At 38.7% G+C, this 14,968-nt stretch overlaps 1 protein-coding gene across 2 annotated transcripts in view; it reads left to right on the top strand.

The window, feature by feature from the left end:
* IRAG2 (inositol 1,4,5-triphosphate receptor associated 2) overlaps positions 1-14,968 on the top strand; it is a 73,506-nt gene that overhangs the window by 34,725 nt on the left and 23,813 nt on the right. The window contains exons 17-23 of one of the 2 annotated variants that reach the window (XM_010946525.3): positions 171-251; positions 820-916; positions 2,640-2,787; positions 3,985-4,066; positions 14,368-14,414; positions 14,522-14,586; positions 14,742-14,849. In XM_010946525.3, the coding sequence (XP_010944827.3) occupies positions 171-251; positions 820-916; positions 2,640-2,787; positions 3,985-4,066; positions 14,368-14,414; positions 14,522-14,586; positions 14,742-14,849 (628 nt within the window). Of the gene's footprint in view, positions 1-170; positions 252-819; positions 917-2,639; positions 2,788-3,984; positions 4,067-8,000; positions 10,839-14,367; positions 14,415-14,521; positions 14,587-14,741; positions 14,850-14,968 lie in introns of those variants that run through there. The other variant, XM_074357400.1, reaches the window with a different exon arrangement.

Consider the following 14,968-nt stretch of genomic DNA (forward strand, 5'->3'; position numbering starts at 1 on the left):
GGTTTGCCATCACACACTTGTTCCCTTAACGTACGACACAAGATAAAGAACGAGTCAGTTTTTGTCCTCCTCAGGTAGCATCACATCTTCTCTCAAGTCTGATGTGTTTTGTATCTGCGACTTTTTCATGGTTCTGTCTGTGAATACCTTCCCCCTTCTTCTCACGACAGAGCTGTTTAGATGAGGAATTTCTTCCCAGCATTCCCTTGAATGGCACAGATAGAATTCATCAACCTCTCCAAGGACAACTGGTAAGTGTAAGCTTTTTGAAACTATTTAAGTGCCAATTGTGAATCTACTATATGCCAATGTAGAAAGGTAAGTCCAGTACGTACTAGTGTGTTCAAACTCTACACTGATTTTCTTGAGAGATGTTCAGATGAAGCAAGAAACCTATTTTTTTCTTTATCATGTGTACACACGCAACTTTGATAAACCCTCGCAAATGGTAATATTTAAAACTTTTTGATTACAGTATCATGAAGAAGAATTATGTAACTGAACTTGCCCCTCACTCACACCTCTTTCCCCCAAGCCTTTGTTTATATAAAAGTGTTGACTATTGGGAACCGATGTTATCATTCTGTTACTTGAATGAAGAGTGATCTTTAATAAGAATTCTGTTTTACTCGGAGAGTATACCTTTTGATCCAAAGCGTGAAAGCTTTGTTTCTTGGTGTCATTTATTTTCTTCTTGATCTCTCTTGCGGGGTTATTTGAGAATAGTGATGTTCTTTCTACTTTTGGAGATGAAGAGAGTTGATTATGAAATATGTTACACCCGTTTAGAAAGCTAATAGTACTTGATTTTCTGTGCAGAGGAGGTGTTGCCCTAAACAACGGAACAGTCAAGAAGCAAGAATACATCGGCTGCCCCTGACCTTCAAACACACACGCTGGGACACACCTCTGCTGGGTGAGCATGGGTAACGCCTCTCCTGGGCCCCATCAGACATGACCGGGAGTGGGGTTGTTTGGAAAGGGAAAAGAATTAATCACAGTTACATAGCCAAAGTTGTTGAACACTTAGATGTTTATCCCTGACTTCAATCAACTTGCGTTTGAGCACCTACTCTGTGCCAAGCACTAAATTGTGCGTAACAGAGAGTAAGTCCTAAAATAGCTCACAGATTATTCAGGGAGTAAGGCCTGGGTGCAGAGAAGCCTCCATAGAAGAAATGAGTGTTGAATGGGGCCTTGAAAGATGGGTTGCATTTGGAAAAGCAAAAAGCATGGAAAAAGTATTCCAGCTGGGGATAGTGACATGAGTGGGGGAAGAAAAGAAGAATGCAGAAGACTCGAGTCCTTGAAGAAAATTCCAAGTTGGACAAGTCACTTTGGAAATAAGGGGATGTGGGTCAGGATGCAGTCGAATACAAGTTTGGAGCAGGATGTGGGTCACACGGCGGGCTATGACTCAGTGCCAACCCGAGGAGAATGAGCTTTACCTTCGGAAATGCTCAAAGCGGTGGCGTCTCTCATCACAATCTGGGTGTGACTGAAAGTAAAAGTTAATGGCTGGTTCTAAAAGAAATGGGGTAGTTATCAGAATAAATCAAAAAGTAGAGTGATTTGTGGATCATTTCAACTAGATGAGGGAAAACTGCCACCATTACCGAGTGGCCACTTTGTGTCAGACAATAGATGAGCAGTTTACAGAGATGACTTCACCTGCACAAATTCAGTGACGGTGACAACACAACATGAGGATGGCACTTAAGGAGTGCCTGCTTTTATTCCATGCACAGTTCTCTGCACTGAACGTACCTGTTAATTAATTTAATCCTCACCACATCCCCAGGAGGTAGATGCTAACATCATTCCCATTGTAAAGAGAAGGAAACAGGAACATTGAGGTAGCGATTTGCCTAAACACATGGCACTCTATATATCCATAAACCAAGGTCACACAACTGGAATGGGACAGAGCCAGGACTTGAACTAAAAATTGTGATTGATTCCAAAGCCTGTGTTTTTTTCTGTTAAACTCTGCTGCTTCTTATACTCAGAAAAACATCAAGATAGTTTACTCAAAAAAAAAAATCTGTCACTCTATTTCCTGCCCTCTTTAACAGGTTCCAATTACAATGTTGGACTGTTTTCAGGAGTTGGTAACCTGTTTCTGTAAAGGGCCAGCTAGTAGGTATTTTAGGTTTCGCAGGACGTATGGTTTCCATAGCAACTACTCAGCTTTGCTGTTGCAGCACACGAGGCAGCTATGGGCGATACTAAATGGATGGGTGTGGCTGTGTTCCAATAAAACTTTATTTACTAAAACAGGCAGCTGGCTGGATTTTGCCCTCTGGAAGCAGATCATTGTTGATCTCTCTAGTTGCTTACTAGGCAAGGGTTTCTGTTTCCCCTTCTCCACCCCCAGCCCCTGCTTAATAAAAAAAAAAAAGGCATTTCCACCCCTTATAACTCGACATCAAGGTTTAGGAGATGAGGGGTTATGTTGAAATGTTAATAGAATTGAACTGACTTTTGCTTTTTCAGAAATGGTCTAATCTCCCAAAAGGGAAAGAATTTGTTTATTATATATTATATACCTTATATATGTTATGCTATATATATTATATATATATATAATTTGAATCATTTATAAATTTCTGTTTTTATTTTTTTCTGTTCTGCTGTAGATGCCTTGCATCTGGATCGTCTTACAGGGGTTCCAAGACTGGAATTGACGCCTTTCCCACTTGTAGCCAACCAAATCCATGCTTCATGTGAAAGGTCCAAATATGGAGAAATAGAGGACGGTGCTTTGGATGTGACTGAAAGACAAAAGTGAGTTATAGAAGCAAAATATTCTTAACCTGCTCTTTGTGGGTGGCCTATTCCTGTTGCCAAACCTCTTAATCAGTTAGAATTTCATATCCAGAGATCATAACATCTTTGTTTTTTATTGAAGTATAGCTAGTTTACAATGTTGTATCAATTTCTGGTGTACAGCATAATGCTTCAGTCATACATACACAGACATATTCATAATATCTTTATTATGGAATTTTTATTATATAAGTTCTCTAACTTTCTGAAAATTGACAGTTTTTGCGGGGGTGGGAGTAATTATGTTAATTAATTTATTTATAGGAGGTGCTGGGGATGGAGCCCAGGACCTCATGCATGCTAAGCATGTGCTCTGCCACTTGAGCTATACCCTCCCTCCCCCCAAAATTGACAATTTTAAAGCAAAAATACCTCTATAGTTTTCTCTATTAGCTCTTTTGAATTTCATAATACCCCTTCTAAAACGTAAAAGACAAATTAGGCTACTTAAAATGTTTCCCAATTTTTTTGAACATACTATGTACTGCTCAGTTAATGTATTCAGACAGATTTTGATGATCTTTTTATTCCTTCACGCTCAAGGTGGACAAATCTCTGGGAATCTAATCCTGTCCCCACACTCACTCTCCCCTGAAGCTCGTCTGAGCTCACTCACTTGTCAGAGTGCACAGACTGATCTTCCTTAGAAAAAGCTCAGAGATGTCAGTGGAGGGGGGAGGGTATAGCTCAGTGGTATAGTGTGTGCTTAGTATGCACTAGGTCATGGGTTCGATCCCTAGTGTCTTCATTAAAGTAAATAAATAAACTGAATTACCTTATCCTGAAAACAAAAATAAAACAAAAAACAAACAAACAAAAATCCCACAAAAAACAAAAAACAAACAAAAAAAGAAATGTCAGTAGAGTCTATGAGCAGTATCTACCGCAATGAAATTTCCTTTCTGTATCGAGGGTCAGGAAGCAAGACTTTGAATTGCAAATACTTCATTTTCATTTCTGGCTGGATTCTCTGGGATTTTTACCCTCTCTCTGCTGGAGCTTTGGGCTCTCTTTCATTATGACTTACTTAAGCCTTGAACTCAATTAGACGTTTGGTAAAACTGGGGCGGGGAAGGGGAACTATGCGACAGGTTGGGATCTGCTGAAATTAGCAACTTTTCCACTGTAGTAAGGAACTTTACTTCCTATTGCCAGGTGCCCAGGCCCTGCCACCGGCCCCCACCCAGGAACAGATCTTTCAGGTTGCACCAGCATGAATAATGACCTAAGTATGGACGTGAGTATTGGACTGTATTTCAACTTCATTTTTAGCACTGCCATATCCTGGTCCTCTTCTATGGGTAGTCCTTTTTTTTTTTTTTTAAGTATTATTGAGACTCTTATAGCAAGTATAAGTCTTACACCACAAAATTCAGATGCACGAGAAATGTCAGTCTTTGATTTGGGGTGCTTTCTGCCTCTTCTAACTATAAACTCAAGGATATGTGACCAAAAGGAGATTTTGATGAAGTGTGCTGAACTTTTTGTTTGAGAGGCAGGGTGGTTTGAGACCTGAATTCACTATGGACTGTAAGAAGCCTCACATCTCATTGACTCTCTAAGAATTGAGGTCAAGGCTAGACCATCTTCAAGGTGCAGGGGCTCTGCGGCACAGAACAGGGCAATGCCCAAGAGTATCCAGTGGAGTAGTTAGGTGCTCATGGCACTTCTCCACCCAAGAAGAGAATACTGAATAACTGAGGGCCCTGAGGCTAACTCCCAAGGTCAAGGAGATGTGTCTGGAGCCCCTTCCTCCATCAGCAGTCTGAGCCTGAGCTCTGTGATCTTCTCAGCCAGATGGAGCTGACTGTTCTGTTTTAGGGCCTGGCAGTCCATCATTTTCCCTTTTTTAAAAGTAGCTTTACTGTGTTATAATGTGCATATCAAACAACTCATCAATTTAACTCATTCAATTAAATTCTTTTCAGAAGATTCACAGAGTTGCACAACTATCTCCACAATCGATTTTAGAACATTCTGATTGCCCTGGAAAGAGACCTTCTACCTGTTAGCAATCTATTTCTGCTGCTCCTCTGCCCCTGCCCTAGGCAGCCACTACCCACCTTGTCTGCCTCTATAGTTTTGCCTGCTCTGGAAATCTCGTATAAATGGAATAATACAATATGTGACCTCTTGTGACTGGCTTCTTTCACTTGGTGTAATGTTTCCAAGGTTCATCCAGGTTGTAGCTTATTATCCGTACTTCATTTTTATGACTGAGTAATACTCCAGTGTATGAATGGACCACATTTCATTTATGCACTCACCATTGATAAGTGCTTGGGTTGTTTCTACTTTTTGGCTTCTACTTTGTGAATAATGCTACTATGAACATGAGTGTAAAACTTTTTGTGTAAACATATGCTTTTAATTCTTTGGGGTATATATGAAGGAATGCATCTGAGGGTCACTCTAAGTTTAACATTTTGAGGAACTTCAAAACAGATTTCCAAAGCAGCTACACCATTTTACATTCCCACCAGCAATGTATGAGGATTTCGGTTTCTCCACATCCTTGTCAACACTTGTCTACTTTTTTGATTATAGCCATCTTTTTATTATTATTATTATTGAAGATATGATTATAGCCATCTTAGTGGATATGAAGTGGTATCTCATTGTGGTTTTGATATGCATTTCCCTAATGACAAATGATGTTTAGCATCTTTTTATGTACTTGTTGACCATTTGTATACCTTTTTTGGAGAGATGTCTACACAGAGCTCTTGCTGATTTAAAAAATGAGGTGTATTTTAAAATTGAGCTATACAAGTTCTTATTTTTCTTTTTAAGTGTGTGTATCTGACATTTTCCCCATCCTTAGTACCGATCCTACTGAGTAGCTAAGAAAAGGAAAGAAGAAGGAAATGAATCTGTTTTACTATTACTTAGCAATTCTTGTAAAGTTTTAATAAAGGAAGTTGAATTTGGAAGCTTACAGGATGTTTGGTTCTTAGTAATTTCCTTTCTATATGGTACTGATTTCACCAAGAAGGGGAGAGAAACAAACATCAGTTGTGTACCAGGTACTTTGTAAGAAAGTATTTCCACATGCCATGTTATTGATTCTCTCTGCAGCTTTGAATGCTAAGTATGATCTGCTTTTACAAACAGAATAACTGAAGTTCAGAGAAGTTAAATAACCACAATCACTCAATAGACGGTACTTCAATAAAAATATATTTTAAAAGACAGTAAGTACCAAACTTGGGATTCAGATTCAGGTTTGTCTAGCTTCAAAGATTAAGCCCTTCCCACAACTTCTCTTAGAACATTGAATTTAGACATTTCAATCGTAATAATTACTCACAGTTATCTTGGTAGTTTTTTGGCTAAGAAACGTACTGCCTTATGTGTCTAAAAGGGCCTCCTTATCCACTCTCATCAGGGCATGTGACCGAGGGGTTTTGTCTGTGTTCTTGACACCCATTAAGAAATAGGAGCTAACAGAGATCACACAAGAAACTTCTGTCAGATGCTCCTGGGGAAATGCGTGGGCCCCCTGAAGGCTTCCATGCCGTCTCTGCGCCATTTCTTCTGTAGTCCCCAGGACCTGGGCTGTCACCTGCACTCTGTGGCTGATGCCACCAATTCCCACCATCCTCTTTCCAGGTTTCCGCTCCACTGAAGAATCCGTGCATCCTGTTCACGTCCTCCTGCCTGTCCCTTGAGTAAACCCCACCTCCTGCCCCTTCATCCCCCACCCCACACCCATCTCTGAAACAGATAGAAAGCTCTCCCTCGACAGTGCTTGCCTAAGCTTTCTCAGTGATGATAAGTACAGGGAATTAGAATAAAATCTGAAATTAAAATTACAAAACATAAGAATATGAAAAGGAATATATATAGTATAATTGAATCTCTACGTGGTACACCAAAAATTAATTAAATTAACTAATTTGATGTCCACATTTTTTTAAATATATAAACTTTTTTTATTGAGTTATAGTCATTTTACAATGTTGTGTCAAATTCCAGTGTAGAGCATAATTTCTCAGTTATACATGAACATACACACATTCATTGTCACATTCTTTCGCTGTGAGCCACCACAAGAGCCTGTATATATTTCCCTGTGCTACACAGTACAATCTTGCTTATCTATTCTACATTTTGAAATAAACTGACTATACTTCAATCTTCAATTAAAAAATAAATAAATAAACAAAATTGGGGGGAAAATAATTAAATACCTCACTATCAAATATTAAAAAATTACGAAACATAGAATCCATGTTTACCTCAGCGACCCATAAATCATTGTGTTTTCTTAATTCTTTGGCTTCCAACTGTCAGAATGTTGTCACTCTTGAAGGCCTTTGTGACAAACAAGTTGACCTGGTACGTGAGCTCTTCTCTAATCCGATTGCAACCTACTTTTCCATCCTTTCCCTGTCACTGCCGTAGAGTTGTCCCTAAGTGTCGCCGAGCGAGGTAGTCTGTATTGTCAGAACATATCATACAAAGCTGCCCGCACTGCTTTCCCTGCCCAGAACGCTGTACACTTCTCCGGATCTCAAATTCTGTTTGCGTGTCAAGGCCCATTTCAAAAACCAAGGGTTCCATAAAACCTTTCTTGCGGTAGCAAGAAATGTTCACAGTCAGGCATCTTAAGTCCTTCTTGAGGTGGAGATCATAATGGATTAGAAGTGGAGAGATGGGCATTTTCCCTGGCTCTGCTTCTCTGTGACAATGCAAAAGTCTTGACCTTCAGGCCTCAGTTCCCTCTTTTCCCAAGCATCCCACTCAGGGAAAAACAAGTTCACTCTTTTCTTGGACCCTAGTCACTGTGTCCTTCTCTGGTTGTCACCTTTATTTTGGTTACATTGTAGTTACTTGTTTTCTTATGTGTGTTCCTGTATCAGATTCTAGACTGCCTTTGGCCATTAACCAATGTTAAGCTATCTCCCTGCATAGATTCGTTGAACAGTGGCTGCTCCGTTAATATTTGTTGAGTGCCTGTTAGCTTATTTATTTTTGTACTCCCTACAGGGTCTGTTGAAAACATTGAGCGTGAGCACTCAATGAGTGTGTTGAGTTGACAGTCTTGCCTTCTTGCCTTCTGACTGGTGTTCCTGAGAACCCGAGACTTATTTTTTTTATTTCCCTCCCATATTCATAGAGGAAGCTATATGCGATTTTTCAGAAAGCACAGCATGAGATGAGAGTGACCATCAGAACTTATACGAGGATCTTTGGGTGAGCAAGGGACTCCAACAAGAGAAATATCTCAAGAAGAACATCTCATAGGAAAATAATTTGGGGTCCAGTTTGGGACATTCTTGGGGAGAATAGATCTACCCTAGTGACCCAGTGAAATCTTTTTATTTGGGATATTTTAGTGTAAAAAGGAAAAAAGGAAAGAGATTATTTCCAGTTTTTGTCTTTTACAGACTCAGACTAAAATAGTTATGAAAGAAATGTTAATGGTATCTGGGATATGCTCTAAAATAATGCCAGGTTAGGTTTAGTGGGTGATGGTATAGAGGAAACCAGATAGGTCATAGATTGATCATTGTTCAATCTGCAGGATGGGTACACAAAGGGTAATTATTCCATCCTGTCTACTTTTGTATTTATTTGAAATATTTCCAAGCAATGACTTAGAATTTTTAGCCACATAGCATGGGCTTTGGAATTAAGCAGGTGTGGGTATAAGCTGGCTCTGTTACTCTTTAGCTGTGTGAACTTGGACACATGGCCTAACCTCTTTCAATTTGTGTGCGTCCCTTGTGAAACAGAGATATTATTTTGCAGAGTTCTTTCGGGGATTCAAATACACACATACACATATATATATATTACACATATGTATACACCTATATATATCTGCAACAGCTGAGTTCTGGCTTAGCCAGTCCGTGGAAGCAAACCCAGTAGGTCACTTTGAGAGGAAAGACAAAACTCAGTGCTCTGTTTCCCCACTTGCTGATGAATAGGAAGGCCTTTTTGTTTCAGGGGGTCCCTTCTCAACATTTCCAAGAACCTCTAGGGGAGCATACCAGGATATCCCAATGTCCTTTTGACCTCACCAACTAGTGGGTCCCAGGGAAGGACGCTTGACCCCCTGAGAGATTGTGGGAGAAGGCAGTCAGTTTCACCACTCACCTCTCTGCAGTCCTCTTTGCTGTCCACACTGCCCACGGGCCCTACCCCACGGCTGACCTCCTTCAAACCCTGTGTCTAGACCTTTGGTGATCTCCCTTCCCTGGTCAGTAGAGAGATGACTCTCCCTTCTTGTTTTCAGCACTTGCAGTTGAGGTCTGAGTGTGATGTTGAGTGGGTTCCTTGCGATGCAGTTCTTAAAATTATCCTCTGCTTTTCAATGCAAAGAGACAGTCCAGCAGGGCTGGCTGGAGACACTGTCTCCCACCGGCTTGAGGATCTCTGCTCCCTTTGGTTTTTTTTTTTTTTTTTTAAATTTTATTTATTTTATTTTATTTTTTAACATTTTTTATTGATTTATAATCATTTTACAATGTTGTGTATCTCTGCTCCCTTTGATAGCTAGACCCAGCTGTTCCTTTGGCCCAACTTGCTCAGTTCTTCCTCACCCTTGGCAGGGTCTCCCTGGGGCTCAGGTGTCTCTCGTTCTAATCTGTCTTTCTTTCCTGCCTCACGGCTCCCACCATTGAGTCAATAGCAATTACAGTGTGTCTGGGCCTTTGCAAAACTGGACATGTGATTAGGTACCTATGTGTGTCCCTGCACACTCCAAGAATTAAGAAGTTCCATGAAAATTCTATGACAATGAAACTGATTCTCCCCTCTACTTACTGCAATCTCAGATTTGACCCCAACAAGATACTTTATAACGTAAGGGAAGTACCTGGTTCATGGTAGACACCCAGAAAATAGCAGCTGTAACTGTCACCCAGAACCAGAACTGTCAGCAGCGTGAAGCTCAGAGGATACAGGTCAGGGGACACGGAGATGAATTTCTGTTTCACTTTGGCTGTTACATAAATCACATACACTAAATGTGAAGTGTCTTTTGATCCCCTTTGAGGTCTCCTTCTTGTTATGACATGTTTTTGTTTATGATTTACTATCACTAGGAGAACATGATTTATGAAGCAAAGAACAGAATCAATTTTAAAATATCTCAGAAGATTTCCTGGCCATTGTCTCTCCTGCTTTCTCAAGCCGTGTGTGGGTGCAGCTTTAATAACTTTGGAAAATGAGTAACATTGCCAGTTGCAAAATTGGGACATGTAGAAATTGGCTGATAACTGTATTATAAATGAACCTCAAAGTGGTAGGTGTGTCCTGTAGATCTGAAGGTGTGGTGTCCTTTTAGTTAGAAATTGGAGGGGGAAAAAAAAAACTTGTGAAGGCATTTAGTTTTGTTTAGATTACAGCAGTTGTAATCTTTTGACATTCAGTTTTACATTCCTTTCTTTTTAGAACATTGAAACTGACTCCAAGTCATGGGTATTTTGAGTTAGAGTGAAATAAGTTTATAAAGGCTCCTTATGTTCAGTTTTTCTTCTCTCAGAAAATCGTATTAATTTGAGCAGTGTCAATTGCCCAAAATGGATCTAAAAGTAAAAATTACATTGGTAATGTGAGTATTTATTGGTGGAAGGGTTTCTGATCATAAAATCTATGGATAAAATAGCATTTCATGTAGAAGAGTAATTATCTAGGCCTATTAATTGCCCTTACTAATATCTTAGAAGTTATTTCTTACTGTTCATCATGTTTTTCTATCTAAATATTAAAATAATACTGCTCTGTGTGTGTGTGTGTGTGTGTATGTATGTGTGTGTGTTTGTCCTGCATTGGCTGACCCAGCCCGTGGGAGAATGTCTCACTTTCTTCCGTGAGCGCCTTGGCTACCCCACCCTATGGTAGACTTTTACTGTCAAAAGCAAATGGGCTGGACCACGGATTTCCATGTAAATGTTATGCAGGTTGATATCTGAATGGCTCAGACAGGAAGAGTATGCTTCCTGCTTGATGCCGTCAGCATGTTAGACCCATTGACTTGAGCCAGACTTCTCCATGTAAGTCTCTCTTCTGAACTTTCTTTTTCTTGCTTTTAGGCAATTTTTTTATTGTCCTTGGTTTTAAGATATATCTAGTAGCTTGTCTTTTTTATGATCTGCCCAAGTCCTACAGCTGTTGTGTGGGTTAGGTTCTCCTGTGGGTCTGGGAAGCTGGTTTGAATAGGGGTAAATTTTGAAGCTGGAAGTAAAGGACACAGTTGTGGAAAGTTTTTGCTGAGTTATGTCTGTCCCCCCCCCGCCCCCACCACTTCACAAGCACAGACACCCTGAGGGGCTTTATCTCCAACCTTCATGAACTATAATCCTAAATTTTGGGGGGAAAAATCTCCTTCTTTTGTCTGGGAAAAAATGTTCAACTGAATGTCTGAAAATCTAGGATTGAGATATGTAATGGGGTGTTTTCTGATCAGTGAGATTTATAGATAAATGAATTGGGGATAATAACCACTAATATCCAATTTCCTTGTAACTGTTCCAGAATAATGTAGTAATGCATGGCTACTAAATTCACCCAAAATCACAGGATTGTTATTTAATTTAATCGGCAAATATATTATGTTTACCAACAACAACAAATGAGACTCATCTGTAACATAATGGAGGCAAACTGTGTTTTTGCTGTAGCTATTATTTTGATTTTAAATAATAACTAGCCTTTTTTGAAAAACAAAGTTTACAGAAATAATGTGTGTTCCCTTTTCCCTAATTTTAGAAATCAGTGAATTGAATAGAAAATAACTGTTTCCTTTCATACCTCTTAAATTCAAATACAAGAATCCATGACTGTGATCAGTATAAGAAATCTTTTTCTGAAAAAATTAGCTTTTTAGTTAGTGCAATATAATAATTATTATTATATAAAATACATATTATTAATTATAGCACAGTGATAAGGATTACTTCAAGCCACATGTAAAAGCATACTTTTATATTTTATAGAGTATTAATGGGCCCGATTTTTTTTTTACATTTTTTATTGATTTATAATCATTTTACAATGTTGTGTCAAATTCCAGTGTAGAGCACAATTTTTCAATTACACAGGAAAATATATATATTCAATGTCATATTTTTTTCTCTGTGAGCTACCATAAGATCTTGTGTATATTTCCCTGTGCTATACAGTATAATCTTGTTTATCTATTCTACAGTTTTGAAATCCCGTCTATCCCTTCCCACCCTCCGCCCCCTTGGCAACCACAAGTTTGTATTCTATGTCTATGAGTCTGTTTCTGTTTTGTATTTATGTTTTTTTTTTTTTTTTTTTTTTTTTTAGATTTCTCATGAGCGATTTCATATGGTATTTTTCTTTTTCTGGCTTACTTCACTTAGAATGACATTCTCCAGGAGCTTCTATGTTGCTGCAGATGGCGTTATGTTGTCAGTTTTTATGGCTGAGTAGTATTCCATTGTATAAATATACCACATCTTCTTTATCCAGTCATCTGTTGGTGGACATTTAGGCTGCCTCCATGTCTTGGCTATTGTAAATAGTGCTGCTATGAACACTGGGGTGCAGGTGTCATCCTGAAGTAGGGTTCCTTCTGGATATATGTATGGGCCCAATTTTTTATTATTAAAGAATCAATCCTTGCTGATTTTTACATGGTGTGATACTCAATGAAACTGAAGGATGTTTCATTTTTTCCTATTTTTATAACTTCATTTCTTACATATATATCAGCATATAGTTAAACAAGCATATAATAGTTACTAAACAATCTATTTAAATATTTTAAGGAGAAGGCTACTATCATTTAACTAACTGTGGAGTATAAGGTACACGTTCTCTTCAAAATTTAATTCAAATGTTACCCTACTCTGTCCTATGAGTATTACTTTCCTCTGTGGAATGCTGCCTATAATTTATGGAGTGTTTGCTTTATATGTTTGTCTTCCTGACTGGCCTGTGAGCTGCTCTGGGACAAGGACTGTGCTTTTGGTCACTCCAGCCTTTCTGTTTTGTGCCAGAAACAGGGAAAGGCTTTTGATGAATGTTGTTGAGTTAAATTAAACTGTTGTCACAAGGGGCTCCAGTCACATCTAGTCTGACTCAAAGATATTTAAAGCAGAGATGAAATGAAACAAAAAAAAGATGATTGCCCAACATTTATTAATAGAAGAATTAGGTGTAAACTCTTGCTGTGCAAGTTTGATTGTAGATTTTTCTAAACATGTGAGGTGAACATTTAAAAAGTTTATATGCAAATCATCTACCAGTGTAAGACCACAGCTAGAAAGGCTTTGCCCCTCCAACGGCCTTAGGGTATCTCAGAGACAGTGGGGAGGACACTGTGTTTAGTCTAGCTGGGGTGAAGAGGCTGATGCCACTATCGGAATACTTCTGGGAAATTGCTTAATCACTGGTTTTATCTTCCTTATCTGAAATGAGTAAATCCTTTTTTGTTTGTTTGTTGGCTAAAACCCACTGCATATGGTTGGGAGAATTAAATAAGATAATGCATAAAAGGGCTTCTGTAAATTTTAATATGCTGAACAGATGTAAGCCGTTATTGTCTGTGTTGAATAACTATGTACTCAGCAAGCTCTTGCTAAACCTTTTCATTCCCATGACTGTAGTCACTGTTATTTTGGATAGATTCTCAGTACTGTGTGTGATATCCAGCATCCCTGCTTTGAAACCTGCTGTGGCTTGTGTCAGGGAATAAGTTCTAGGTTTGATTATGGAATATTTAAATGTGTCCATTTTTGTATTGTCAGTGCAGGGTTTTGTTATGTCCAAATGATTTCTGTTTTAATTTATGAAATTTTAATGGATTTTCTTAAATAAACCAACTAATCATGAAAACATTAGAAAAGCTTTTTATTCAAGAGGAACCTATGTGCCCACTATATTTTTTGAAAAGAGAATAAGCAAAGTAATCCAGCGTAACGTCCTAAAGTTCCCCCCAAATTAGGAGCTCCTGTTAGAGATCAGGAAGCTCAAGTGAGGCTTTCAAACACTTGCCTTGGCAGGCTAGGACTATAATTTCGTTAAGCTCCACTTGAATGCCAAGTAATAGGTGCTGACTTAGATATAATCCCTGGGATCTTTGAGAATTGGATTAAATTTAAAACGTATTACGTGTCTAGCTGGAACATTGAGAACCATTTTTAAATCACCGAGTCAGAACTTTTAGGTTGAGTAATATTTCCGTAAATAGAAATGTTGTCTCATGCCCACCTAGAACGTTCTGTTTAAAGAAAATTTAAGTTCATGATATAAACTCTATGTGCCCTTTAAGTTTAGAATTTGCTTTGCCCAAGAATTCATCAGGTTTTCTTTAAATATTAGACTTGTGAGTATACTTAAAATTGGATTTTTTTTTTGCAAGTACAGCTTTGAGGAAGTATATGTACCAATCTTCCCTATACCATCCCGTTCCTGTCTCCTCTCCAAAAGAGAAAAGCAAATATGGGTTCATTTAAAATTGTATGAAAATGTTTGCTTAACACAGCCTCTCTGGAATGGAAAATGTCAAATTGTTAAACTTGTTTCTCCTTTTTTTTTTTTTTTCTACTTAAGGAGAATGGTGTTGAATGCTCATATTCTGAGAGCCTGCCACAGTCCAGGTTTGCTGGTTTGTTTGTGTGTGTGAATTTGGGGGCATATCCTGTTAATTTCTAAGAAAATTCTTTGGAACCAACACTCAAAAATTTTTCTTCTACTCCTTTGACAGGGAACACTCCACGCTACCATCACCTGGACACACTTCATCTACAGAAAGTACTGTGACTCCAAGTGGTGAGTGGATTGGAAAAGATACAAAAATAGAATGTTAGTATTATAGCTGTAAGTTTGCTGTTTTCTGACCTGCTGAGGTGCGTGCAAATGAAAAGAACATAAGCAAATAATCCTTTTGCATAGTGTTCATGCTGTTCGTTTCTTCCTGATGGTAGATTCTGGATCAGAAATTTTGAATATGGCTTCTGCTGACCTTGGATGTAAACCACTGGGTGAGAAAGAGGAGGAAAAAAGATCAGTTTCTGCTGGGCTAAAGAGTGGAGGTGAGCTGCTGAAGGCTTCAAGTGTAGCTTCCATTCAGCAAACCTGGAAGCTATCCTCAGTGGAGGGTACTATCCTCAGTAGCTCTGTCATGTTATTTTATAAAAGAATTTTGAAGACA

The sequence above is a fragment of the Camelus bactrianus genome, chromosome 34 (assembly GCF_048773025.1).
Source record: "Camelus bactrianus isolate YW-2024 breed Bactrian camel chromosome 34, ASM4877302v1, whole genome shotgun sequence".
Classification (NCBI taxonomy): domain Eukaryota; kingdom Metazoa; phylum Chordata; class Mammalia; order Artiodactyla; family Camelidae; genus Camelus; species Camelus bactrianus.